Source organism: Amphimedon queenslandica, unplaced genomic scaffold, assembly GCF_000090795.2.
Source record: "Amphimedon queenslandica unplaced genomic scaffold, v1.1 AMPQUscaffold_13507, whole genome shotgun sequence".
NCBI classification, from domain to species: domain Eukaryota; kingdom Metazoa; phylum Porifera; class Demospongiae; order Haplosclerida; family Niphatidae; genus Amphimedon; species Amphimedon queenslandica.
Window position 1 is genome coordinate 500,197 of NW_003546257.1, and position 27,196 is coordinate 527,392.

At 38.6% G+C, this 27,196-nt stretch overlaps 1 protein-coding gene across 1 annotated transcript; it reads left to right on the forward strand.

The window, feature by feature from the left end:
• The first annotated feature begins 114 nt into the window (after positions 1 to 114).
• On the forward strand, positions 115 to 26,884 carry LOC100640736 (uncharacterized). The gene is made up of 68 exons (XM_020008759.1): positions 115 to 345; positions 491 to 860; positions 1,303 to 1,445; positions 2,267 to 2,424; positions 2,510 to 2,628; positions 2,711 to 2,827; positions 2,896 to 3,065; positions 3,127 to 3,209; positions 3,257 to 3,426; positions 3,581 to 3,746; positions 3,995 to 4,312; positions 4,452 to 4,546; positions 4,628 to 4,967; positions 5,058 to 6,893; positions 7,070 to 7,537; positions 7,629 to 7,751; positions 7,810 to 8,028; positions 8,152 to 8,338; positions 8,502 to 8,731; positions 8,824 to 8,946; positions 9,015 to 9,672; positions 9,973 to 10,123; positions 10,204 to 10,411; positions 10,781 to 10,902; positions 10,993 to 11,297; positions 11,402 to 11,712; positions 11,776 to 11,851; positions 11,941 to 12,065; positions 12,126 to 12,206; positions 12,655 to 12,882; positions 12,973 to 13,219; positions 13,343 to 14,295; positions 14,346 to 14,603; positions 14,781 to 15,146; positions 15,206 to 15,424; positions 15,540 to 15,940; positions 16,114 to 16,387; positions 16,580 to 16,838; positions 16,970 to 17,504; positions 17,969 to 18,161; positions 18,773 to 19,256; positions 19,305 to 19,546; positions 19,672 to 19,823; positions 19,871 to 20,213; positions 20,323 to 20,433; positions 20,495 to 20,611; positions 20,670 to 20,807; positions 20,896 to 21,099; positions 21,183 to 21,346; positions 21,399 to 21,519; positions 21,569 to 21,721; positions 21,799 to 21,904; positions 21,995 to 22,134; positions 22,237 to 22,425; positions 22,505 to 22,792; positions 22,844 to 22,893; positions 22,949 to 23,093; positions 23,145 to 23,319; positions 23,369 to 23,502; positions 23,636 to 23,832; positions 24,034 to 24,336; positions 24,418 to 24,595; positions 24,714 to 24,856; positions 25,021 to 25,312; positions 25,363 to 25,481; positions 25,551 to 25,678; positions 25,725 to 26,075; positions 26,208 to 26,884. Exons 1-68 carry the CDS (start codon positions 231 to 233, stop codon positions 26,720 to 26,722), a joined length of 17,202 nt encoding a protein of 5,733 aa, XP_019864318.1. The 5' UTR covers positions 115 to 230; the 3' UTR covers positions 26,723 to 26,884.
• The last annotated feature ends 312 nt before the right edge of the window (positions 26,885 to 27,196 follow it).

Consider the following 27,196-nt stretch of genomic DNA (forward strand, 5'->3'; position numbering starts at 1 on the left):
GTCCACCACAGCTGCTGTTTCTGTGTCACTGTCACGTGTACATGCATTGTCATCTTTTGCTGACTGGGCACTTCCATTATGAGCTTTCGGCGCCTGTCGCTGAGGGGAAGTCCCGCCCATGATCCAGTAATGGTGCCTGCTTTTTGCACATAAACCTCTCCTTTATTCTTTAAACTGAAGAGTTCTTTGTAGCTGTCACATAGTAAAAGTTACATTATTTTCCTCTCAATATGGCGGAGGGTCCTAGGGGGCCCGTGGCTGATCAGCAGCAGCAGCAGCAACCTGTTGACGATAACAATGAAGATATTGACTCTCCTCGTGTGTCTCTGAAATCAGTTAGAAATGGTGCGTTGATCCCTCTCTTATGGTTGCTCCTCTTGTCACATATTTATATGTACATGTTTTTACAATGTCCTATATTTATATGAGTTGTTTTTCAACTTTTCCTCCATTTTCTATTATGTATTTCTCTCCTCTCCTATTGCTCCAGGTCTTCAGCTAAGACAGTCAAACAGTGACACTGTACTAAAGTACTATACCTACAGTATGGCTTGTCCCTATATCACTGGACAGCCCAAACGTGTTGACTGGCGTCTATTGTCTTTATTTCACGTCGAGAGTGAGCACATAAGAGTCCATGATCTAAGAGAAGGTGATGACCTCAAGGAGGCCATTGAGGCTTACCGGTCTGCACATGCAATGGCTGTCATTATAATTAACAATGAGGAGAGCCAGATTCTTTCTAAGAAGTTCTCTTCTTTGCTGGAAGGTTTCAATAATTACCTCATTGCTGTCTTGAGTGCTAGCGAAGGCTCTTCACTCTACGAGTTCTTTAATGATGAGCATGAGATTCATGCCAAGTATGTTCCTGAGTGAATGTGTATTTACAATTCGGATTGATAGTGACTACCCTACCCTACTAGTACTATAATATAAACTATGTACTTGTACTGTATATAAACTATGTCCTTGTAAAATAAACCTTCATTTAGTGTTGCTATAGTAGTAAAATAAACAAGGAAATACTCTTTACTAATATACAGCAGTGCAGACTGATTTATGTCACATTTTCATGCTCTTGTTACTATTGTGCTCCAGCCTTTGACCACTGAGGTATTTATAGTAACATTATTCGACGATGTCATAGTGTTTCTAAACATAGCACTCTGCAGTTTGAGTGTTTTGATTTTGATTGAATTTTCGAATAAACCTGTTCTCACACATCAAGTGCCTTACATGCTAACATTATGTTATTATTGTTATGTATTGCATTGACAATCCTTGTTTTCCTTTTGGACATAGACTGGAAGTTAAGAGCGTCGAGTCAGTCGCTCCATCTGAAGTTATTAGCCTCCCGAGCAGTGAAGAAGATGGAGATACAGCAATAATATCAGGGATGGACTCCAGCATACGAAATGCAAGTAAAAGTGACCTACCCAGCAAAGGTATGTCAGTTAGGAATTCAGTGTTTAAAAGTAGTAACTTAGAATTCTTTGTGACATAAGCTTCCAGCATTAATAATAAAGTGCTTTGGCTTGTTATTAGTATCAGTATTAGCTTACTGAGAGAATCAAATGAGCCATAACTCTAAATTTTGATCTCAGAATTAGTTGAAACTTTCTTCGTAGTCTAAGGACATCAATATGTATCTGAAAATGTAATAAAAATCAGGGGTGATTTCGGAGCCATTTTTTGGAAAAAACCATGGGCTATAGTACAGGGAATTTTTCAGAAATTGGCTCATTTTTAAAATGGCCATAACTTGAAAATTTCTTGTCGGAATCAGCTCAAACTTTCTACACAGCATAAGTACATCAATATGTATCAGAAAATGTAATAAAAATTGGGGGTGATTTCGGAGCCATTTTTTAGATAAACCATGGGCTATAGTTCATTGTTTTTAGGAGCGATTTTTGCACATTAGCAAGTGCAAATGTATGCACTATACTCTTACAATACAACACATGCACAGTACAGTGTGTATCTATGATAACTGTTATTGAGGATTTGATAGCTGTTGAATGTTTTAATGTTCAATTGTTGTTGTACATGCAGCGAGTGTGTGTAGTAGTAATAGTGTGGGATGGTACTAACGGAGTTTATAGTCTGTAGATATGCTACATTATTAATACTATTAATGTAACATGATAGAGTGAGAAATTTCTCATTAAAAAGCTAAAAAAACTTTTAAAAATAAAGAGCTAATAGCTACTGTACTTCACTTATTCACAATCATTGTTTATAAATTTCTTAATCTATAATGTAGGTGTTTTTGGAAAGATTTTTGGGACTAATAAACAGAGTTTTGACATTAAGGGAGAGATAAGGAAGCTAGTTCTCGAAGGTGAAGTGATGAAGTGCATCACTTATGAGGCTGGCACATTCACACTAGTGATGTCCTCCTTCTCACAGTATGAGAAATCAGTGAGTATATAGTTAACATAATAGACTGCATTTATAAGATGTACATTGTACATGTGCTTGTTTTATTTTTCATTTCTTTGTTTAGCCTAAACCAGATAGCAGTCAGATCAACAGTTTGATTAAGAATGTATTTCTTCTTTACTTTGAACAACCTTTTCCTACCGAGTTTCCATTCCTCCTGATACTTGCATATCGCTTTAAAAAGTATGTTTTATTGGATTTTTCATTGTCAATGAGGGAATTTTACATTCAAAGTATAACGTAAATTATTTTCTTTCAATTTTAGATTTCGTTTACTTTATGATTGTGACGAGTTGGGCCCTTTTATTACGAAATGTATTGATGCATTTGAAGCTCTCTCACCTGCAAGAATTGCAGACACTTTGCTTCATTTTTTTGACTTGTAAGCAACAGAGCTATTTGACATATTACCCTTCTTCTTTCTCTTCCCTCCCTCTCTCTCTCTCTCAGGAAAGACTTTGACATCATGTTTGGTTCTGATGAAGCCAATACCAGTGTCTTCAACCTCTTAGCCACAGCATGTAGAGAACTCATGAGTATCTCGACTCAAATTAAAAGATCTTCCCGCCAATCTCCTACCACTCCAGGGAGCAGATTCATATCAACAAGAATGATATGGAGTGAGTGATTGATGAAGACTATATAGGGATATATTCATTTTATTGTCTTGTTTTGTTATAGTAATTGTTCACTTGAAGTGTCTCAGTGAAAAAGGATTGGCTAAAAAGTCAGACATTGATATCTGGCAAACTCACCTCCTGAGGGTAAGCCCCTCTCATTTTCTCATTAATTAATTTATTCTGTTCTTTAGCAACAAATAGCTCAGCATGTTGTCCTTACTAAGGAAGTCATTGATGAATTTAAGGTAGGCCTTTATTTTTCCAAAAAGCTTCAACTACCAGAAGAACTGTGCCTTACCACACATGACATGACCAACTTTGTAGCAAATGAATATTACATTAGACCACTAGCAGCTGTGAGGTAAGGACAATGGTATAGAGTGAGTGATAATTTTAGGGAGAATGTACATGTACCATTATACCATACATACAGGACTCCTGACACATGTGATGCATGTTAGAATGAATTGACCAAGAAATGAATTAGTAACTTACCATATATTTTCTATTTGTAGGGACTTCTACATGAGCCTTGAGAGTAATGTTAGAAGTGATCGTGAGCTCCTGGTTCATGTTATGATCAATTTGAGATCTATCTATACTCCTTTTTTACGCAATCCTGACCAGAGACAGGTGGTTAAAGCAAGTCAACAAGAAACACTAATGGGAGTGATAGAAGAGGTAATAGCTAGTTCACTTTGAATTGTGTGTAGTACTAATTTTAGCCAATTTAGCAAGAGATCTTTAAAATGCTAAATTAAAGTGATATACATGTATGTAAAGAACTTTAAAACAATAAATATAAGTTTTCAAACACCTAAATCTACACTGTACATGTACTTCATATTGTTATACTCTCTCTCTTTCTCTCTCCCCCCTCTCTCTCTCCCTCTCTCTCTCTCTCTCTTCCCCCCCCTTCTCTCTCTCAGGGTATATCATTTCTTGATGGTATGAGGGATATCTGGTACAACAGACAATGGAACAAAGGCGAACAGCACAAAGACTTTAGGATTGAGATCCTTATGTGGCTAAAACTCCTCCTTTCTGTCGTAAAACTCACCGATCCTAACACCCCCTCACTCCTAAAGAAATTCCTTGGTGTGAAGCGGAACAGTATTGTGACAGATGCAGAGTTTCGTAAAAGTGTTACAGATCAAATTTTAAATGATGCTAGGAAAAATTTTCACATTCTTTCTATTCAGCAGTTCTTTGTATTGTACAAGTCATTTCGTATCTGGCCTCTTAATGTAAATGAATATAATTGTAATTATTATTATTATTGTGTTGTGTTGTGTTGTTTGTAAAACTATACAGTGCATGCTGTATGGGGCGTAACACCTGAGAACAGCATATGTAGGGCAAAGATCACCTTTTTCTATTTTTTAGTTTCTTCACGAGTTTCTTAATCAATATCGTATACCGGCTAATGTTAGGATAAATGATGCTACTTGGTCCGAATTCTTTAATGTTGTCCTTGACCGGTAAGATATACACATGTACATTGTGTCTTCTATATGAAGTTTTACTATCCTTTTTTATTCCATTTTCTTTCATTTCTTTAGCATGAGAAGTGAAGAATCTCAGAGCTACTTGTTTTCTTTCATCACTAAAATTGCTGAGAAGTACAAAGACAGTGAACGTGCCAAGGACTTTATCCCAGAGCTCATTCAACTTGAAGTTCCTCAGCTCTTTGCTGCTCCTCGTCCCTCCTCTCCATTAGAGGGAGAGGGACATGAAGAGACTAGTGTTGGTCAGCAGTTTAAGGATTTCTTGATGTCTTATATTCAGAGGAACAACTTACGGGGTGTTATAATGTCACAGCTCCAAATACTTATAACTCATATTACTGATAAGAAAGATAACGTCAACTTCCAGTGGATCATACTGGGGGTTTTACAGTCGGTGAGTTTACTAATAATATACTGAATTCATATCTAATGTATTGCATAGTTGAGAATTTTATGAAATATACTGTGCATTATTTTTTTCCAGGTGGTGGTTCCGGAGTTAAAATTACTAGAAGGTTCTGATAATGAGCACATTCGCTCAGTTCTTCCTGTTTCTGTGAACCTCCTAGTCCAGAGTCCTTCCTGGTTTGGAGCACTCTCTCCTCGTCAGAAATTCTGTTGGGGTGTGGTCTCAACAACTTGCAGTAAACTAGTTGTTACGGCTAATAACTTTGATTGGGTGAATAATCAAACAGTCATACAACATCTTGGCATAATCTATAACACATATTGTAATTCTCGTAAACTCTATGGTAGCAACTGCCTCCTGTCTGAGAACACTCCTGAAGAAATAGCCACTTGTCCTTGGGAGGACGTTAAGAAGTACTTCCAATGGGTTAGGAGAGTACAGGATATTTTACACTTCTGGCAGGGGAAGTTTACCTCTGGCAGTATCAATTTTGATGAGCTAATGTCTTACGCTAGTAACAGTGTGGCATTGAATGCTCTGGGTAGAGCAGTGTGTGCTGGTTCCTGTATTATGGAGATGGACAGCGTGACACAAGTTAAGGACACTTACCGTTATAATTTTGAGCAGTTGAATCTTTATTTATTGCGTTATGTACCTGGTCATCCTGAAGTTAAATACTGCACTCTTCCTTCTTTACTGAGTAAGTATGGTGTGGCTATACCTCCTGGTATTCAAGACTCCATTGCTAAGCATGTTATTTTTCCTGGTGATCGCTCAGCACCAAACAAGCTAAAGTTGGTTAATATAATTCCTGCACCACACAATAGGATATTTGAGCCAGGCCATGATGTAACTTTAAATTTGACTCAAGACTTTACTCTCTCCGGCCTACAGAATCTCATTGAAGATTTAGCTAATTTTCTTGACCCACTGATTATATCTCTTGACATGTTGGTTTTCTTTCACCTCCATCAAAGTGAAATGTTTGAGAAACATTTACTGAAGCAACTTCAGAGCATCATAGAACCTCCCAGTTCCTTAGCCAAGTCCCTCAAGCCACCAGCTGGAGGGTTCTCTCTAGTACCCTCACTGATGCCTTCAGTGACGTTTGCTAGAAAAGAGACAAGTGATAAAATATATAAAGGAATTCCAATGACAACATTTAAATCAGCTTTAGAAGGAGTGAGGGACTTACTACTGAAGATAGTGGAAGGTACGGCTACATACTCCGATATAACAGCGGAGGGAGCCATCAAACTGGAAACCATCAACACAGAGAAAGAGTTTTCAACTCTACGCACTTTCTCTGAGACGATGAATCGCGATAATTTAGGGCTTGATGGTGTCAGGTCAATGCTTGAACTCTTCCAGTTCACTTATCACATTCAAACAATTGATGCTGTTTTTGAACAGTACGGACTAGAGAACTGTAGATCAGACCCGACACTCAAAGAATTACTGAAGATAATGGAAGAACTGAGACCCGAAGGCTCACGAGCTAAACTGACACCTCTTGAAGCTATGGAGAAAATGAGCTTTATAAAGAAGTCCCTTTGTCTACAGAATGCCACGAGTTACGAGTGTCTCAATCTCTTCCCAGCTGTAGCTAACAGTGCTGCCTTCTACCAGTTCATACGTGACAAACAGTTTGTGGGTCAAAGAGGAAACGCTTTATTTCACGAGCAGTACCAGTTGATCACGGCACAGCTGCAACACGAGGAGTATGATGAAAACGTTCTTAACCATCTTCGTGTCGCCTTTGAGTGCCTCTCTCCTTTTATGGAGTCCGATATTAGTTTTAATGAGCTGATGAGTCGTGTGTCTCGTCTTGATGCAACTCACGGACTCAAGCAGCTAGAGACTGTGAACGAGAATATAACACTCATTAGGCTCTGGTTCTCAAGAGCTGAGGTAAGGGAATCCATTGTACATGTGTAATAGATTTGAATGAGGGAATGTACTGGTAAAAGATGGAGTCACCAGCTCTTATTTAATCTCTTTTCTCTCTCCTCCTCCCCCTCTCTCTCTCTTTTATTTTTAATAAGACTTTAATGTTCTTGATTAATTCATTACTCTTATTTTTTTAGGGTGATACTATTGAGAATGTCGCCAATGAGCTCGATAACATTATCTCAACTGGTTTATACCAGTTCTTTTTATCAGGCCACCACTCCTCACCACAGATATACCTGCTCTACAAGACGCAGCAGAAGATAAGTCAAACCCAGGCCCTCCGGTCCCAGAACAGGCTAGCCCCACCACAGACCCAGCTGGAAGATAGCGACAAGTTAAGTGATAGCGAGATTGATAAACTTGGTGGTGCTGATTTCACAACATTACCCACAGTGTTCCCATCTCCTCAGCCGCAGACCTTTGGAGGGAACCCACTCCTGGCCCAGCGTGATCCTAATGCTCCTTTCTCTAATATAACGATGGGCGGAGTCGATCAGAGGTGGTCTAACGAACAGATTTCTGATTTTGTGAGAAAACTAGGTTTCCTTGATGCCGAGAAGGAGGGTGGTGGTAAGATCAAGTTGTTCCTTCATTTGAACACAGTAAGGATAGCATACTAATGAATGCTGTCAGATTTTTATTGTAATTTCTTTATTTTAATCTTTTCACATTAATTTTTTCTCTTTTTTTTAGACTGCTAACAAGCTAATGGATCTCTACATTAAGTTGTATGAGTTAGGTCATCCTGACTATCAGGAGTATAAGTCTTTGCCTTTTCTACTGTGTTCAGTCCCAGTGTCTCAAGCTGATAAAATGGTAAGTTATTATTGAATGAAAAGGGACTTTAAATGTATGTACATCTTCTCTTCTTAAGGTACAAGAGACTGAAGACATATTAAAAGAATGGACGGAGAAGGTTGTTGCTTTACGTCAGCAGTACACATGGTTGCTCTTCTTCTCAGTCCCTAAGCTATTGAAGCTCCATGATCTATTGATAAATGACTCCATTGATATCAGTGCTATTGTACACTCCATCTCTTTCCTTTTTGAGAATGCAGTTCATGTCAGGAATTGCTTGGAACCAGTCATACAGGTTTGCTATACTGGTTTGGTGGGATATGCATGTATATTATTATTACCATGCTGCTGCTGTACTATTTTAATAATTCAAATGTGCATTTTGTACATTTTAACTTCATTTCTCCTTCTCTTATAGAATGCTCTTGTTCCTCTTTGTAATGGTGAAGACCACTCCCCAATGCATACGCTGGGGAAGTTTCTTGAGACAGTTTGTACGTCACCCGAACTGAGTACTTTCCTCCTCAAGCAGAGGAGCAGTCGCAAGGGAAGTGTCTCAGTTCCAAGGACAATGTCGTTCTCCATTGCTTCACCAGCTGGCTCAGGTATTGAAGATGTAGTTAAATTATGTCATTTTTGTAATCTATTTTTTGCAATTATTTCAAATCTCATGGCATCAAAGCTTTGTGATTTGTGTGTTTATTAAATTTACTAGAGTATACTAACTAGATTACTGAGTTATACTGATAATATTGTTACTATTTTTAGCGTCGGCCTTGGCCCTCCATCAGTTACACTATTGTCCTGGTTACTCTCATGCCCAGCTGCTTCGTCTCATTACTGAGCTTTATGAAGGAGTCCCTGAACCTTTTGAAGTCTTTCGCTGCTCGTCTTCAACAAAACAAGAAGAACTGAACCTTTTTACCGAGAGACTACGACACCATTCACTGACTTACCTGATACTTGAAGTTAATAAACTTCTGTTTAAACTACAGGAGGTGAGGGGAGGGGCTGAGAAAAGACTGTAACGTGTACTTGTACTTGTATGTCTAATCACTGTACTTGTTCTTATGTATTTCGTTTGTATTAGTTGTTGATGGATCTACCAAGACGACCGCCAGCTAAAGGTTGTGACAAATCAATTGTTCATTTTATCGAAACGGCTCCGTCAGTTTTAAGGGAAGTACCATGGATCACTACCAGAGAATATAAGGTAGAGTTTGAAATACCAACCAATACTGCACTGGTATAATATAATGTGTTATCTCTTTGTTCTAACAGAAGGATGGGTTGAAGCTATCATTTGAAGCAGCTGCCAAACAGTGTAAGAAGAAGATAATCCGCTCTCAAGACTTCAGCTGCATACAATTAGTAGCTGGTCACGCTGGAGATGGTAAAACTCATCACATTCGGAAGCAATTGTCCCGATGTCCGGAATCACTGACCATAGCGGTCAATGAGGCCTTCACTCCTCTGTCAGCCATAAACAAGCTATCAATACTCTCTTGCTCTTGTGTTGGGTCAGCCATTTTCTTTAACTTTACCCTAATGCCTTACAATACTGAGGACTCTCAGGACGACAGTGAAAGGGATCACCTCAAGACCCTGGTTGAAACCATCAGCTGGTTCTTCTTTGATCTACTTGTCCTTGGCTATGTTGAAGATACCAATACAGGTGCTTCGTTTCGCATACCAGGAGGACTTGAATGGGCCATTTACATTGAGGTACCTTCTCTTGGCCCTAATTCTACACCGGAAGAGTCTCTACATTTATTTTGTAATGCTTTGCCGACCCTTGGCTTGTTGGGGACTCCTCATTGCATCCATCACGCCACTCCTTATGCTGTTGATGCTGATGTACAGCTGGTCTGTAAGTACCTCAGGGCCTTCAAGGCTCACAGGAACAGCCAACCTGGAATCAATAAACTATACAAAGAGCGTAAGTTGCATGTACATGTATTATCACAGTATGATATAATATGATATATAGTATGATATATAATGCACTTACTCTCTTAGCCATTTTTGACGAAATATTTATTGTGTGTTTCATATTTTTGAGTAACTTAAAAAATTCATAAAAATCCAGACTTGATTGGAATCACTTCAAACTTGCTACACATGTATGTGTATCAGAAAAATTATCAAAATTGAAGGGACTTTGGCCCAATTTTAGGGCAATTTTACCTTTATTCTAATGAGAAGTATCCATTGCCTCTTCCTTTTTTTCTGACTATAGCTCCACCTGGTTATCCTGCCAATTTACCTAATCCAATTGTAAAATTCAGTTTGGATGAGGACCTTTCTCCTGATGAGTGTCACTCACTTCTCACTGAGTATATGCCTGACCACATTCAGATGACTAAAATGACACAAAAACTATTCATCATGTAAGTACATGTACATGTATAAAAGCTATACTGGTGCTACTTGTATATGCATTATTCATCATTATTATTTTTTTTTATAGGTACATGAAAAGAAGGTGTGCTTTTCTTGATACATTCCCAGCATTTAATTTCAACACTGGTGTGGGTGAGCCACTCAAGGATGGCTCAGGCAGACACACTAATACTAAAGAGTTGGGGTCAACCCTGATGGTGACAATGCTGGAGGAAGTGACCAATTTCTGTCACCCTGCGATACAGCAGGACTGGTCCAAGAAACCACATCAGCAGGTAAAGGGTTGTATTGTTGAATGTAAGAAACTTATTATATATTTTGTCCTCCTTTTCAAAGTATGCATGTACACGTACCTGTGAGCTTTAAAGCTAGCAGCATCAGTTTTTTGTTTCAGCTTTGAATTGTGAAAGGATGGATTGGACGAGTGATTCATCCAATTCCAAAAATTTTATCTTTGACTAGAGAATGAATGAATCCTCTAGAGAATCCTCATTTTTCATGAGGCTATCATGGGTTGTACCAACCACAATAAAGCATAAATTATATTGCAACTTTGCTAGTATAATTTGTAATTACTGTAAAGTCTCATACTTTGTGTCAAATATTTTGACACTTTGACGTGATTCTTGCCTCTTCCTTTTCAGCTGATATACGATTTCCGTGATGGTGGAAGCAGCTTTGGGCTCCTCTCACTTAATCTGGAGAACCTTCCAGAAGAGAACAAGAGGAGATATCGTAACATTGGATTTGAGCTACACCCAACAGCGTATGCTAAAAACACTGTTATTATTATTATTGTTGTTGTTGTTCTTTCTCCTATTCTTTCAATACATAAACACACATACACGTACATTAGTAAATTACAAGAGCGAGGTATCTTAGATCAATATCTATCAAGAGCACTTGGTCTTCCAGCTGAAGAAGGCAATCGACTCTCAGCCATTGATGAAGCACAGTACGTCCTAACCCTGGACTACACAATTAAGATGCTGAATATTAATGAGCGCTACGAGTGCGGGGTACCAGTGATCATAAAGGGAGAGACTGGAGTGGGTAAGACTGCTCTAGTGGACATGTTGAGTAGATTATGGAGCAACGCATTACTATATCAGTGGAACAAGGAGAGAGGGATCATCTTTGACAGTATCAGAGATTTATTAGGTAAAGTAATTCTATTACATGTATATTCATTGTTGTTGTTGTTGTTATTATTATTATTATTATTATTATTATTATTATTATTATTATTATTATTATTATTAAAGGTGCTAAAGCTGAAGACTCTTTGGATACCTTCCAAACGTGTATTGAGACCATGGAAGCACTGGCCGTTGGGCGTGAGGTTCCTCTTGAAAACCTTGAGACACTAGCGGAACTATCAGACCCAACCTCAACCAGTGGACAGTTCTTCACTCGACTGAGACAGCTGCTACTGGACATGTCCAATAATCCTGCTAGTGCTTTACTGGTGCTACCTTCAGAGAACAAGAGGAAGAGGAGGAAAGAGGAGAAAGAAGGTGACATGGAGACGTTAGATGAATACTTCAGAGCAGCAAGAGCTAATAATACCAGCAAGGTAGAGAGAGAGAGGAAGGGAGAAGGAGATGTGGGGTTGATGATTTTTTGTTAAATTCTTTAGACGACTGCTCTTCTTCTTCAAAAAGTTCTCAAGGCCAGAGTTAGGAAGACATTTCACAAGCTAAACGTTCATGCTGGTCAGACATTATGAGCATTATCTCTGTCATATTATTATTATTATTATTAATTGTATGTCATAAATTAATTTAATCTATTGCTCTTTTAGCTTTGACTCCTGACGAAATTAAAAAGTTCTTTAATCCAGTCTTTACTCAAGCTAAGCTTTTGTCTGACGTTTACGAAAAAGCTGACAAACTCAAAAAATCAAAGATTAAGCTACCATTTGTGACTGTAAGAAGGACATTTTAAAATTATTTTTAAAACTATGTTTTTATAATTTTCTGCTTGTAGGTGTTTCTTGATGAAGTCAATACCTCTTCATGTCTTGGTTTGTTCAAAGAGATTCTCATCGACCGAACTATTGATGGACAAGTAAGTAACAAAACTATACATACACACACATAATAGGGATTTAAAAAACAGGCCAATTTCTGAATTTTACCCTGTATATAGCCCATGGTTTTTTCAAAAAATGGCTCAGAAATCACCCCCAATTTTTATTACATTTTCTGATACATATTGATGTACTTATGCTGTGTAGAAAGTTTGAGCCAATTCCGACTTAAATTTTTCGAGTTACAGCCATTTAAAAAAATGGGCCAATTTTTGAAAAAACCCCTGTACTATAGCCCATGGTTTTTTCCAAAAAAGGGCTCCGAAATCACCCCCAATTTTTATTACATTTTCTGATACATATTGATGTTCTTATGCTGTGTACAAAGTTTGAGCTGATTCTGACAAGAAATTTTCAAGTTATGACCATTTTTAAAAACAGTTTTTTTCAAAAAATGGCTCCAAAATCACCCCAATTTTTTTTCAGGCAATCCCACAGAATGTGTTCATTGTTGCTGCCTGTAATCCTCACCGTGGTAACAGCATGGTGACACATGCAGCTGAGACGTGGGTCCGAAGTTCCTATTACGTGAGACCCCTGCACCCAACCCTTGAATTCCTTATATGGGACTATGGATCCCTCAATGAGCACCAGGAGAGAGACTATATTACCGCCAAACTGAAAATGTTACACCAGCAGCTGCCGAATATTGAGGTCAGTAAACTTGTGTAGTTTAAATATTAGCTCTTAACACTTTGCCTACACTCCACCATTTTCTCTCCCTCCCCCTTCATCTCTCCTCAGGTGGTTACTCTGACTGATCTCATAGTTGAGAGTCAGAGCCTAATGAGACGTTACGCTGCTCGTCAGCTCCGGAAGCAAGGGATGAAACCGGAGGAGGTAGAGGTCTCGTCTCACAGCTGCGTGAGTCAGAGAGACATACAGAGAGTCTTTACATTCTATCAATGGCTCATGAGTGTCTATCGTAACGTGAGACTACACGGACAAAAAGAAGTTGATTATAATCGTAGAGCAGTCATGGTCTCACTTGGTTAGTAATAGTAATAATAGCATACATGTACATGTATTTATTTATCAAATTTAACCAAATTTATTGGGGGATCTTTATGAAGTTCTAAATAAATTAATAACATTATTATTATTACTATATTAGGTATAGTGTATTACATGAGGTTGGATAGTGAGGGTAGGAAGGACTACCAGGCCATACTTGATAAGAAGTACAAGCTACCAAACGAAGTCAATTTCACTCAAGCGTTTAACGATGAGCTCAACTGGTTCTGTGAGAGCATAGAGCTGCCTCCAGGCATAGCAAAGACCCAGGCTCTCAAAGAGAATATATTTGCCGCCATAGTTTGTACAGTGACCCATACCCCTCTCATTATAGTGGGGGCCCCAGGGAGCTCAAAAACCCTCTCGTTTAATCTGACTATCGCTAATCTCAAAGGACCAGAATCTAAGATGCCACTTTTCCGAAACACAGATATATTCAAATCCCTTGATCCTCACTTCTATCAGTGCTCTAGGAGGACCACCTCTAATGAGATACAGACCGTGTTTTCCCGGGCAATCAACCGCCAACGCTCTCACGCCAAGTTCTCTCTCCCAATATACTGTGTGGTTTTTATGGACGAGGCCGGGCTCCCAGAAGAGAGCCACGAGTCTTTAAAGGTTCTCCACTATCACCTTGATAAACAGGAGGTATCATTTGTTGCCATTACCAATCACGTTCTTGATGCTGCTAAAACCAATCGAGCTGTGAGCCTCTTCCGTCCCGAGGTCTCTAGTGATGATCTGAATACTCTCGCTAAAGGTTGTCTCTGTGATAATCCTCAGAATCCTCCTCCTGAACTGCGTAAGGATCTTGACATCATCGTCCAGTTCTGCCCAGCCTATCGGAGCCTCATGGAGAACACTAACATGAAAAAGTTTTTCGGTTTGAGGGACTTCATTCATTTCATTAATTTCCTTCGTCGGAGGCGGACAGACGGACTGACCCCACAACTGGTCCTAGAAGGACTGGAGAGGAACTTTAACGGAATATATTGGACAGAACCAGGAGAGACTGAGTCGTTTCAATGGCTCTGTCAGCTGTTTCTGGATAAGGTAAGAGAATATACTAATTATTAATTAATTAATTACGCTTTTATTTTTAGATGAAGACAGTGGATGGCCAGACCCCCATTAGTCTTGACTCAGTCCATCAGAGAAGCATTCTTGAAGTATTCCACACTTCATTGCTGGACCGGCCGGAGAGAGGAGGAGGGGAGAATGAGGTTCGTTATAAGCTAATCATTGATCCTTCGGAGGACAGCAGTTTAGTTCAACTTCTGATGACCTTTGAAGTACTCGACAGAAAGAAGACTCATGTTTATGTCTGTTCTGATTTCCCTGGAGACAGTCAAGTACAAAAGGTAGAACTTTACTCTTTGTGAGATTTAGTTTTTATGCATCTGATTCTGAATTTAACTTGTGTCTACACTCTACAGTATTTTTCATTTTAAATACATCCACACTATTTTCACTACATGTAGACTTTATTTAATGCTATTTCTCTTATTTTATTATTTCATGTTCCTCTTCTTCCTTAGATCAACACTATAGCTGCAATACGTCACTCAGCCATTGAAGGTCACACAGTAGTTATGAGTCAGACTGACGATATTCATGAAAGTTTCTACGACCTTTTCAACCAGCGGTTCCGTAGAATCGATGACCCTGAACACGGTCCTCGTTACTATGCCAACATTGCCATAGGGGCCCATTTGAAACCCTCTCGGGTCCACGGAGACTTCCAATGTGTCGTCGTTGTACGAGAGAGCGAGGTGAAGGACACGCCCGCTCCATTTTTGAATCGGTTTGAGAAATATTGCATTAGTCACCAGACCCTATTGGCAACAGCTATACGACACCTTCCCCCTTGCATCAGAGTAATACTGCAGGCTACTAGGAGAAAGGTGGAATAAATAATATATTTATTTTATTTTATTTTATTTTTATGTTTTTTCTCTTTTAGCTGGACGAATTCATTAACATTGTTAACGGCAGTAACAGTTTGTATGGTCTTAAAAACGAGACGCTCGACTCTCTCCTCTTGTCACTCCTCCCACCGTATGGCCACACCTATAAGGCCACACCTCCTGACACCCCAGTAGGAGGTGATAATGTGGATTTGTATTTATTGCAAGAGTTACTTCGTTCATTGAGAAACTCAGCTGGTTTTGCAGTACCAGTTGTAAGTATACAATATACTTATTTTAAAATTCTGTATTTTTACTTATAGCCTAGTATTTTTGCATAAATTATTGCAATTTTGTCATTAATTTTTAATTTTTGTATTATATTTTTAGACGACAGTTGGTGAGTTAGAAATGGATGCTAACTACATATTTCCTCTTCTTTGTCGTGATGCCTCGTTTGATGAAGCACATCAAAACCTCACAATAGAATCAGCTCATCAAGCCGTCTCCGAGGCCCTCAGGGTACTCCACACTGCACCGGACCCCCAGGACGAGGTCGGGGCTCAAATTGACATGTCCCCAGAGGCTTGTTTAGCGGTGGGCCTCCTCCAGCAGTGGCTCATCCGTCACATGACCAAACAGCTGATGAAACTGATGACGTCAGAGGCTGTGACAGTACACAGGAAACAGATACCAGCTTCTTATATTGATAACTACCTCACTCATCAGCAACACTTTAGTCTTAAGAAACTGATCGACTTTCAGTTAAGAGCATTAGAGTCTTGTAAAGGGTAAGTGAGTCCATGACTCCATTTAATGTACAGTACTGTATGTTCTTATTTTTATTGCAAGTAGTGAATGTATGTATAGTTAGTTCACTTTGTAAAAGGCTGCAGTGTATTATAATATGATGCTATACCAGTGCAATTTTTAATCAAATATGTCCTCTTTATTCTTTCTTTAGTGATAATCGTTTGTGTAGCAGTAAAGTTCTATCATATACTCGATCATCTCCCATTATTCATGAACTGCCTTCAAACTTCTCTCAGTTAGCTGATTCTAAAGGTCTTGATGATAAAAGAGAGAGGACAATCAGTGAACTCATTTATTCACAGCCTGACAAGGTTGTCCTTAGTAAAGTGACGTCACTGCAGTCACAGAGTAATGTCCAAGAACTACTAAAGTCTTTTGTACAATCGCAGGATAAGCAGATACTGGTTCTTGTTACTAATATGCAGGTAGGTCATGTGAGAGTCATGTGATCAGTATAGTAATGCTTGTATAGCAGGAAAAATAACCAGAAAATTTGTCAAAAGTTTTGGTTCATTTTTTGCAGTTGATCATGTACAAAATGAAGCAAAATTACAGCTTTTATGTTGTCAATTTTTTCACATTAATATACTGGCATTATTGTGTGTGTATCACCATAGGAAGTGAAGCAGGATACTGTTAATCACCTTCGTGTTATGATTGAAGAAGCAGAGACTCTAGCTGTACCAACGTCCTGTAAATTATTCGTACTTTTGCTTCACTTCCCTCCCGCCATGTTCTTTGATGCCTGCTATCCGTCTCTCTTCCTAAGAGGGTGGAGTCATTATTATTTGGATTCTATTGGGCGGAGCTCCAGTGCTCATCCTGGAACCCTTGACATCGAGGAGTGGTTCCAACGGTGCTGCTTCCCCGAGAAAGGTAAGAGAGAGGGAGAGAAGAGAGCTTAATACTAGTAGATGTATTTATGCGTGCATCATGAACTATGGGATTTATTTATAAGTGATAATACATACACGTTATTAAAATTCTCTCTCTCTTTCTCTCTTTAGTATTTGCTGAGGATACATTAATGAAATCATCTCATCATCTCCTGAAAGGTGTCATACCAGTTCTTGCCTCTCACGTCAATTATGGTACTCGTTCAAATGGCCCCTTTACCCGACCTATGAAAGCCTCAGAACGAAATAACAAACTAAAAGAACTTTTAGAAGAAAAGGGTCTTGGGCCTAAACTACTCTCCGTGTTCCGATCATTTTGGAAACCCTCTGTGATGGTTGAGCACTTGGAGAGGGCGGCCATATTTACTCAATCTCACGAATCAAGTCTTAATATCACTGACGCTGTTCAGACGATATTTCAATCAATATTCACTGATTTCATGATCGTCATGATGAGTAGAATCAACGAGAATCGTAACATTGACGTTCTCTTCTCTCCCGATGGTTCTTCGGAGGCTGTTAACAAACTCTTCCTAGCTCTTATTGACTCTGTTAACGTTCCAAAGTTTGATAACCTAAAACTGCTTGCTTCTTCTTTGCCTGTCCCTAAACCACAGGAGCATCAGCCATCATTCCCTTTCTTTAAGTAAGCTTTTGTCATGTACATATGCAGAAGCTTTAAAATACTGTAAAACTACAAATTTTAGCGTGCTACTTATTTTAGCGATATTAGCGAAGAGCCTAAACACGCTAAATTTAATATTCGCTAATAAAAACACCTGGTCACGTGATCACAAAATGTCGCTGATACCATAGATACAGTATCTATGCAGACACTATACTATAGTGGATAGCTCTCTTCTGCTCGGTCGGCAACGCTACCAGAGGAAGGAGAACCCAGTGGAGCAACAGCAGCAGCTAACAGAAAAGTGGGAAAGGTTTAATGATACGCCAAATTTAATAGTCGCTAATTTGACATTTAAGCATAAACGCTAAATAAAATAGCCGCTAATATTAATAGGTTTACAGTACATGTAAAAAGGAACCAATATTTACAATGTACATGTATTAGCTCAATCTTTATCAACTTTCACTCTCCTTTCTTGTTAGTTTGGTGTATAAGGACATGGAGAAGTTGATAGATGAAGCAAAAATAGCTCGTGGACAGCAGGAGAATATATTAGAGGAAGCTGGGATTGAGGGCGAGACCCCACCCCCTTCGTCAAACTTTCAAGGTGACTTTGAGGCTGGAATAAAGGCAGTCGCTGATCATGTTATTCAAAGGATAGAACGAGAAATTCAGGTACAGTAGTTATTAGGTAGTTATTGGTGATGATATTTGAGGAGAGAAATATATGGCCATTTTCTGACAATTTCCCTGTACTATAGCCCATGGTTTTTTCCGAAAAATGGCTCCGAAATCACCCCCAATTTTTATTACATTTTCTGATGCATATTGATGTACTTATGCCATGTAGAAAGTTTGAGGCGATTTCGACAAGAAATTTTCGAGTTACGGCCATTTTTAAAAACGGGCCAATTTTCAAAAACTACCCAAGGCTATAGCCCATGGTTTTTTCTAAAAAATGGCTCCGAAGTCACCCCCAATTTTTGTTACATTTTCTGATGCATATTGATGTACTTATGCCATGTAGAAAGTTTGAGGCGATTTCGACAAGAAATTTTCGAGTTACGGCCATTTTTAAAAACGGGCCAATTTTCAAAAACTACCCAAGGCTATAGCCCATGGTTTTTTCCGAAAAATGGCTCCAAAATCACCCCCAATTTTTATTACATTTTCTGATACATATTGATGTACTTATGCTGCGTAGAAAGTTTGAGGCTATTCCGACAAGAAATTTTTGAGTTATGGCCATTTTAAAATGACAATTTTATTAATAATATTTTCTGTAGGGAACACTATCAAAGAAGCCAGCTGTCTTCACTGCCCTGTCATTATTCAACGCTGAGTCTGAGGAACTCTGGACTAGATACTTTACTGATTTCATTCACAACTGCCTCCATCTTGAAGGAGGAGTAACATCACTGTCCCATCGTATAATCTGTGCCTTCTTCTCAGACCTATACTCCCAGCCTCCAATCTATCGTCTGGTCTATTTACATATTTACGTCGAATACAACAAGCTGAGTCTTGGGAACATTGCCTCCTTACTGCGTCCTCTAGAGAGGATCTGGCACGTTGCCGAGGAGGCCCCTAGTCGTTTGACACCCAAATCACAATCTCCTGCCAGAGAGTTCATAGCTGCCATTGAACAGACTAAGATTCCTTTCGGTGATCCTCAGAAATTAAGTCAGTTTGTCGTGTCGGCACTTTTCTCTTCTCTTGTCGGGTCCGTCTATCCTAAGGAGAAAGTTGAAGGAGATGATGACGATAATGGTAGGTAGTATTGTATGTGTGTGCTGGTTTTATTTTCCCCTCCTCTAGGTTTTAATTTTGATATTCTTTACGACTGGTACAATGCTTATCTTCAAGTAATGACAATGCCAGCCCTAGTAGTCCATCTTTACTCCACTCCACTGCCTCCTGAGGAAGAAGCAAAGTTCAATATAATGCAGAGTTCTTTCTTGTTCATTCACAGCTCAACGAGACAATCAAAAGAGACGCTCAATAAATCTACAGAAATATCCATCAATTTACTGACTCAATACTTCTATAGAAATTTGACAGTAAATGATATAATTAATGTCCTATTTCATTTGATTTTTGCCTGATTTTTATTCCTTTTATTTTTGCAATCTGCAGTGTCCTTAATAATTTAATTCTATTTCATCTTTCTCTCTCTCTCTCTTAGTTAAAGGATAACACACAGGTACCTCGTCTCAACGAATGTGCTAACGTTCTTGCTGAACTCATTAAGAAATCAACCGATACCAAGGTGCCACAAATTGAGCTCTTTCGTAGAATAATCGAAGGACTTTTTGAGCACTTCTTTTCACAGCATAAGTAATTATTATTTTTTAAGTAAATATTTCAATTATTTTTCTCGTTAGAACAAACTTCCATCCTGATGATCGTGATTGGTTTCTGAAACTAGCCAACGCTCAGCAGGAATGGCGAGCATCAGATCAGCTCCTTAACGAAGTGGTAGTCAGTTCCAGTTATTCCGGTGATTTGGTCTCGGCTATGGAGTCATCGTTACAAAGAACTCGCTATAGACCCCACATAATGGCCGACATACCCTCAGGCTGTGTGTCCATGTTCGTCTTCAAGATGTATCTCTCACGTATCCTTGGGGTATGTGAGCAACAAGAGCAGCAAACATTAAGTGAAGACACTTCAACTCAATCCACTGACCTCTCTTACAGTGGTCCGTTGCTTATGTATCAACCTGATGTAAGTATGGGCGGGGCTTTGTTGTATAAAGGGGTGTGTCTTGAATATGTATCAATTTTGTGAGACTTTAATTAAATGATGTATGTATTTATATTTTAATTCTTTAAAGGCTCGTCAACATGTTGCTGAAGTCCTCTCAGCTGATAGTAATGGTGACGAGGCCTCATGCTATGTGCCAGTGTTCTATCAAGACTGTAAAGCATTGAAGAAACAAACTGACGTAATTTACAACCGAACCATAAAATACTATTATTAATAATTTATCATCTTTGTTATGTTAGAGTCGCCTGATGCAGCAGCCATTGTGCCATTTGTATTTCCTGACCTTGCTGGAGCATTTAATGGCCGAGCCAAGAGACGTGAACAGTTTAGTTAGGCTAGTCGGCACCATCAGTCAAGTAAAGGAGAAGACATTTTTAATATTTTATTTATTTATTCTTTTTTTTCTTTCTTCAGTTGTATAGGCCCCAGTCCATACCAACTGGTGAGAAGATGCTCCTCCATATTGAGAAGCAAGCTGTAGTTCAGTGTCTATTGAAACAAGTGGCAGTTCTGTTTAACTGTGATCCAAATAAGCCAATCAAGAATAAAGATGTGAGTTCTATAGCACTAGAATTACATGTATATGTACATGTACAGTGTAATGGTATCATGATACATATACTGTATTCATTCCCTATAGTTGACTCCAGTGATTGATGAGCTCAATGAGATATTGAGTGAGGAATCAATGGGCGGAGGATTAGGAGGAGGGCACCACCTCTCGCTGGGTATGCACCTCCTCCGTCACCTCAACAGTGCCAGGAAGTTCACAGAATTATTAACCACAAGATATCAGCACCTCCAGGACATACAGTGTATGCAGGGATTCCACCAGCAGCTTAAAGTATGTTTTGTGAATGTGAGGAGGGCTACAGTATATCCTCTAATAAAGTGTTATTATAATTTTGCAATCGTTCCTATTTTTAGACCCAGTCTGAGAGTAAGCCTTACCTGTTTCCGTTCATGCAAGTTAATGATGAGAGTCAGCTCAGTAAACTCTATCATCAGGTGAAGACTGCCATGCTTGCCGTGGATCAGAGCAGGGGATCACAGGCGGCCATTGACCAGCTGGTTAAGATTGCTGACGACTGGTAAGAGAGAGAACTTATTAGGAGATGGTATTTTTGATTTTTCTTTTTTTAGTTCAAAAGTTCCTCGTAAACAATCAAGAGTAACGGACTCGGGTGTGCCCCAAATTGAAAAGAAATTTGCATTCCGAATGATGCTCTGGCTAGTCAGCTATTATGACTTTTTCTTTGCAAAAGTATGCATGCAGAAAAAGGTTTCATTTTTGTTTGATTATTTGATGATAGAAAACCTCTCGACCCGTGAGTCTTGTAATAGCCCAGCAGCTCAAGCCTTACATCAAAGATGACGGAGTCATAAGACTTATACAGTGCTTCCTGTACCCTCGCTGGCTTATCAAGAAACCTGAATCACCGATACCGCTAAGAGAGGATGCACCTGTGAGTACTTAAATGATTATCATGTGACTGTTTATGGTATTCATGTGATTGTCATGTGATTGTGTATTCTTTTTAAGGTTTTACAAATGGGTCCTAATGGACGCGTTGCAAAGGTTCAGCATGAAGGGGAAGAGGTGGATCCTCTTTATGAATTATTAGTGCCGCCTCAACTGAGACCAAGAGGTAAGGGGAAGGAAGCTATCGTCATCATGATCGTTATACGTGTACCAAGTTAAAACACTGTAATCTGATTCTTTCCTTCATTATCTATAGATCAGTCAGAACTGGACATGTGCCATTGTCTTGCTAACCTTATTGCTACTATACTTGGCTGTCAGCCTCAGTCTAATCACTTGTGGTATCATTTGTTCTCTCCTCATGAGCTTAAAGACACCTACATGACTGGATTCATGGTACATATCTTAATCCTATTCTATTCTTTATTTGAGAGATAGCTGCTATATCCTCTGCTTCAAGCACATTTTATTTCTATTTTTTATATTTTTTATTGTTAGTATAAATCAAAGATAAGCCCAGAGGGTCTGTTGTACGACTGTGGTGTTGAATTGACAGCTGATGGTCAATATGGCCGACCAGACTACATTGCTCATGCCACCAGAGGAACTTACACTCTTCACTCGCTCTACTTCTTACTTTGGGCCAACTTTGGAGCATTCAGCATCTCTTTATTAACACAAACTGAAGTAAGTAAATAATAATAATAATAATTATTATAATTATTATTATTATTAATACTGAATGATTTGTGTTTAATTTTATCAGTCACAGAATCGTATTCATGGTGACATTATCTCTGACTGGCAGGCAGTGAGACATTACTGTGTATCGCAGTTGAGGACAATGTGGGCACACATGAGAAATAATCTCGGGGTTTCTGATGAAGAGAGGTCCTTCCTCGTCACTCGCTGTTTGATGAACATGTATCAGATCAACAGTGATCCTAACATTAATCTAATCGGGAAGATGAGAACCATGGAAGAACTTAATGAGTATGAGAGTATGTGGCATAACAGGATATTCGTACCTGCTAGACTGGAACTGAGGGAAAAGGTAAGCTTCTTAATTTATGATCATGGTACTGAAACATTTCTTCTCTCTTAGTTCTCTCAGTATGAGATACTGTGGCAGAATCAGCTCTTTGTTAACATAAGGTAATGAACAGTAAAAGTGATAACGATAATGAATACTTTTCTCTCTTTCTTTCAGACATCTTGAGTCCTGTTATCCTAAATTCCCGAGTGAAAAAGATTTTGTTAATGTCATTCAAGGAGAAAGTGGAGGTAATGATGGAGAAGGATCTACTGGCGTTGGAATGTTGCAAAGATTTGTACTGGAAAAGGAAAGATTACAGGTCAGTAATAAATTAATGATACAATTAGAACTGTCTCTTCTCTTCATGTAGGTTGGAGGCCAGTTGCTGCCAGACCTCATCCAACTCTATCAATGGATTCACACTCATCTCTCTCATCTTGTCTCTCTGGAAAGAGCTTACAATAAACTTACCATCGGTCGTGTCATCAAGCTGGCCAGTCGTCACAGTTACCCTGGACTCCTTGATCTTTACCAGAGGGTCAAAGGTGCTGCATAAGTATATTTTTAATTTTATTATACTCATTGTTATTTTAGATAAGTATAATCAGTATGTTGAGCTTGTGGGTGGAGCTATAGGTCAGGGGGCGTGTGCAGCAGTGAGGAGAGGTAACAGGATGTACGTTATTGCTGATGACCTTCCGTTCCTTCACTTCCTCTCCGATTCTCAAGTAAGAGAAAGAAAATGGCTACTGCATACAAATTCGCATCTTGTCTGGCCTACCTGTACATGTATATACATGTATATCATCAGTGTTTTAAATTAAAACTTAACAAATGTTAATTCTAAATTCTTTTTTCCAGGATGAAGGTGATGGTAATGATTGGTTGTACACTGTCATTGAGGACATTGTTGGATCACAGAACCTGCTGGTTCAGTCATTGTACGTTAACGTGGAGGGAGAGAGGGACCATCCATTGGCTCGTTTGCTTCCAGAAACTACTTATATATACGGAACTGAGGCTAATGAACACAGCTGCATAGTTGGGAAACAAAGCAGGTGAGGGATGAAGTTATAGACTTACTTTTATTTGTAATTCAATGTTCTAAATTTTGTACCATTTTAGGTACATTGTGTATGCTAATTATATGTACTGATTTATAATTGTATCTATTTCTTTTTAAAATAATTCTAAATTGTTTATATGCTTTGTACATTTATTTGTTTTAATGCTCTTATTTTCGCTCTTTTTAACAATAGTCATCGTACTATTAGTGAGTTTCTCCAGTTGGTTCGCTGCAGAATAGAGTCCAATGGTTTTACGAGTACGTCTTACATCAGAGGGACTCCAACTTTACTGCGCTCCACTCCAAAGTTAATGTCAATAACTGACGAAAGATCACTACCTATTACTCATCTCTCTTTCAATCTGCCCCAGCTGCAAGAAGTTATTGTCCGCCATTATCTGTCCGGAAAACCCATCATACGAGACGTATCCAGTTTAAGAACTCTCTTCAAGTTCCGTCACTCTAAAGCTCCCGTCATTAAAAGAACAGTCTCAGAGTAAGTGGGTGTGCCTTAATTATATCTTGGGGGCGGAGTTTATATTCAAGTTTTAAATTGGTATTTTATTTTTATTTTTAGTCCAATGGGTGGGGCCTACAGCCTGTCGTCTATTGAGGACACACTCCACCCTTCCCTCCAGTCTCCGCTGCAACCTAACCTTGAGAGGAGATTAGAATATGACTTCCATAATTGCTCTTATCATTCCCTGACTGAGATTGTTGTTGGTCTAAAGACAGCACTGGGCCATCTTGTCAAGGTCAGTTACATCAAAAAGGAATTGATTTAATGGTCTTGGGCCAAATTTAGATTTTCCCAGGAGTACAGAGTATTTCATCAATTAAATTATTATTATTATTACTATTTATTATTATTAGGTAATACCACGTGATGGTTCAGTAAATCAACAGACACAGAACAGTTTGCTCCGTTCCTTCTTGTGCAATCAGTTTGAAGAACAGCAACTGCACGATGAGAGTAACAGAAAGACTAACATACTAAATGAAATTGGAATTAGAAAGTAAGCAAAAAAGCAAGTACATGTATACACAGGAAGAGTATTAGAGCAAGGACCATTGCTTTTCTGTTTTTCTGTATATATGACCATGGAGAAACTTCTTTTATTTAAAAAAATTTTTCTATATAGCTTTTATTTTTTAATCTTTATTTAATTTATTTTTATAGCTTAACTGTAGCACAGACTAGCTTCCTGGAGAGTCTTCCTTTATGCTTTGTGTATGCTTCACTCTCCCTCTTTCTCCGCTGGGTCAAGGAAGGGTTTTATGACTTCAGTTTTCTACCAGTTGCACTTAAAGTTCATCTCTTACAAGAAGACTCTGTGACTATTGATGAAATACCAGCTGCTTTTAACGGCACTTGGTCTCAGTTACTATCAGAGTTGAAGGGACTTAATGAGGTCCTTATTCACGTTGAAGCTTATTTGATTAAGGAAGTGAATGAGGAGGCTAGTCATAGGGTAAGAACCTGGTAATTAGACTCCTAATTAGATTCTCTCATTCTCACCAGAAGCCAATGATGTCTGTATTGAAGGAGCTAGGTTTATTAGAAGATGAGGAGATATTGAAATTGATTCCTGATACAGTGTCTGTGCATCATTATGTACAACTGAGGCTACATTTAAGAAGGTATATGAAAATAATGAATAAACACAAAAAGTTCAGTTCATTAATATCACTACATTTCACCTCTTGTAGGTTGATATCAAGTGTAGAGCAGAGACTAGCAATTGAGTCCTCACTATTGCCTGATCACAGTTCAACAGTGTGGACTGAATATGTTGACAACTTGTGGAATGATTATCTTACTAACCTCAGAGATGAAGGCAAGAATCCATCATCTTATTACACTTTATTGTTCACATTCTGCAGGTTTTATGTATATTGATCCAGCACTGCTGAATGAAGACATTACTGGTGGCTATGGTTTTTGTGGTGAGGATTCTGACACAGACAGCACCAGTGGTTTAGCTGATGTTTTGAATGATGATAATATCATTGTACCTGGTGCATCAGCTACAATGTATGATCAAGACTCATATGAGCCCATATCAATGGATTACAATGATCCTAATTTACTCCTTAATAATTCTTTGACAACTCTCAATAGTGGATTCACTACAATGGCTGGAGTGGGTCATGAAGTACAGGACACTTTAAGACGAGGTTTAGAAGATCCACAGTTGAGAGAGGAAATGCTGAAATTAATAACACAAAAGAAAGGTATAGAAAAGTTTATGCTTTATGTACATGCATGGTCAAAAATATTGAACTATATATATAGCTTCCTTATAAAGTAGTTGTAAAAATGGATCCAGGAGGGTGTATATAATTATTGTCATATCTTGCACATAGATGTAGAAGATCAAGCAACTCAAGCAAGAGAATACACTCCTGATAAAATAGCTGATTTTCTAGCCAGCATCAATCTTGGACAGTATGCTCAAGTTTTTCTTGATGAGGAAATAAATGGGTCACTACTTCTCTCGGCGGGTCGTGAAGTATTTTCTGATCTTGGAGTAGCCAGTGCTGTCCATAGCACTCAAATTGCAGTTCAGTTCAGAAGGGAGCTACAGGGCATTGACAGGGAAGAGTCCTTCCATGATATGAAGGCACTTACCTCAACATCAGGAGGTGGTAAACTAAACCAGCACAAGAAGAAGTTAGATTCTGCTGGTGTTGATGTAGACATGTTGTTATATGCGCATCAGAAGGAATATCTTGAAGAACTATTGAAAGAGCTAGGTATTTCTAAAGCTCTGGATAAAACCAGGTTTAAGGATGCTCTTAAAGAGCTTTCATTGAGCTCACCTGTTGGACAGAGTCATCCCTCTCCTCCTAGCTACATTGCTTACTCTACTCCTGTTTAATAAAATTCTACTAATTATTATTATTGTTGTCGTTGTTGACTTACTTGTAAAATTATAGACTTTATTATTATGATAGTGAATGTAATTTGTACTTTGATTTTACATAGATTGTTATTATGTTATCAATAAAATATAGAAAATAACAGATCTCCATGTCATGAATCTTTCAAAGTTTAGTTTTTCACACCTGTGTAACAAACCAAAAGATTGTGCATGTGGATTGAAACTAATCAATACACTGCACAGTGTCCAATAATAAACATTGATTTCACATTCAGTGTTTCGTAACCTGCGTCTGGCATATAGTTACTACTTAAAACTGCAACATGTGCACATATTGAAACTAAATGTATAAAGAAACAACAGTATATAAAGCCAAGCAAAGAATACTTCAGATATACTAATGCAATAGCCATGGCCAGCTGCAAGCAGATACTTTACATGTTACTGGCCATCTTTGTGGTATCACTCAAT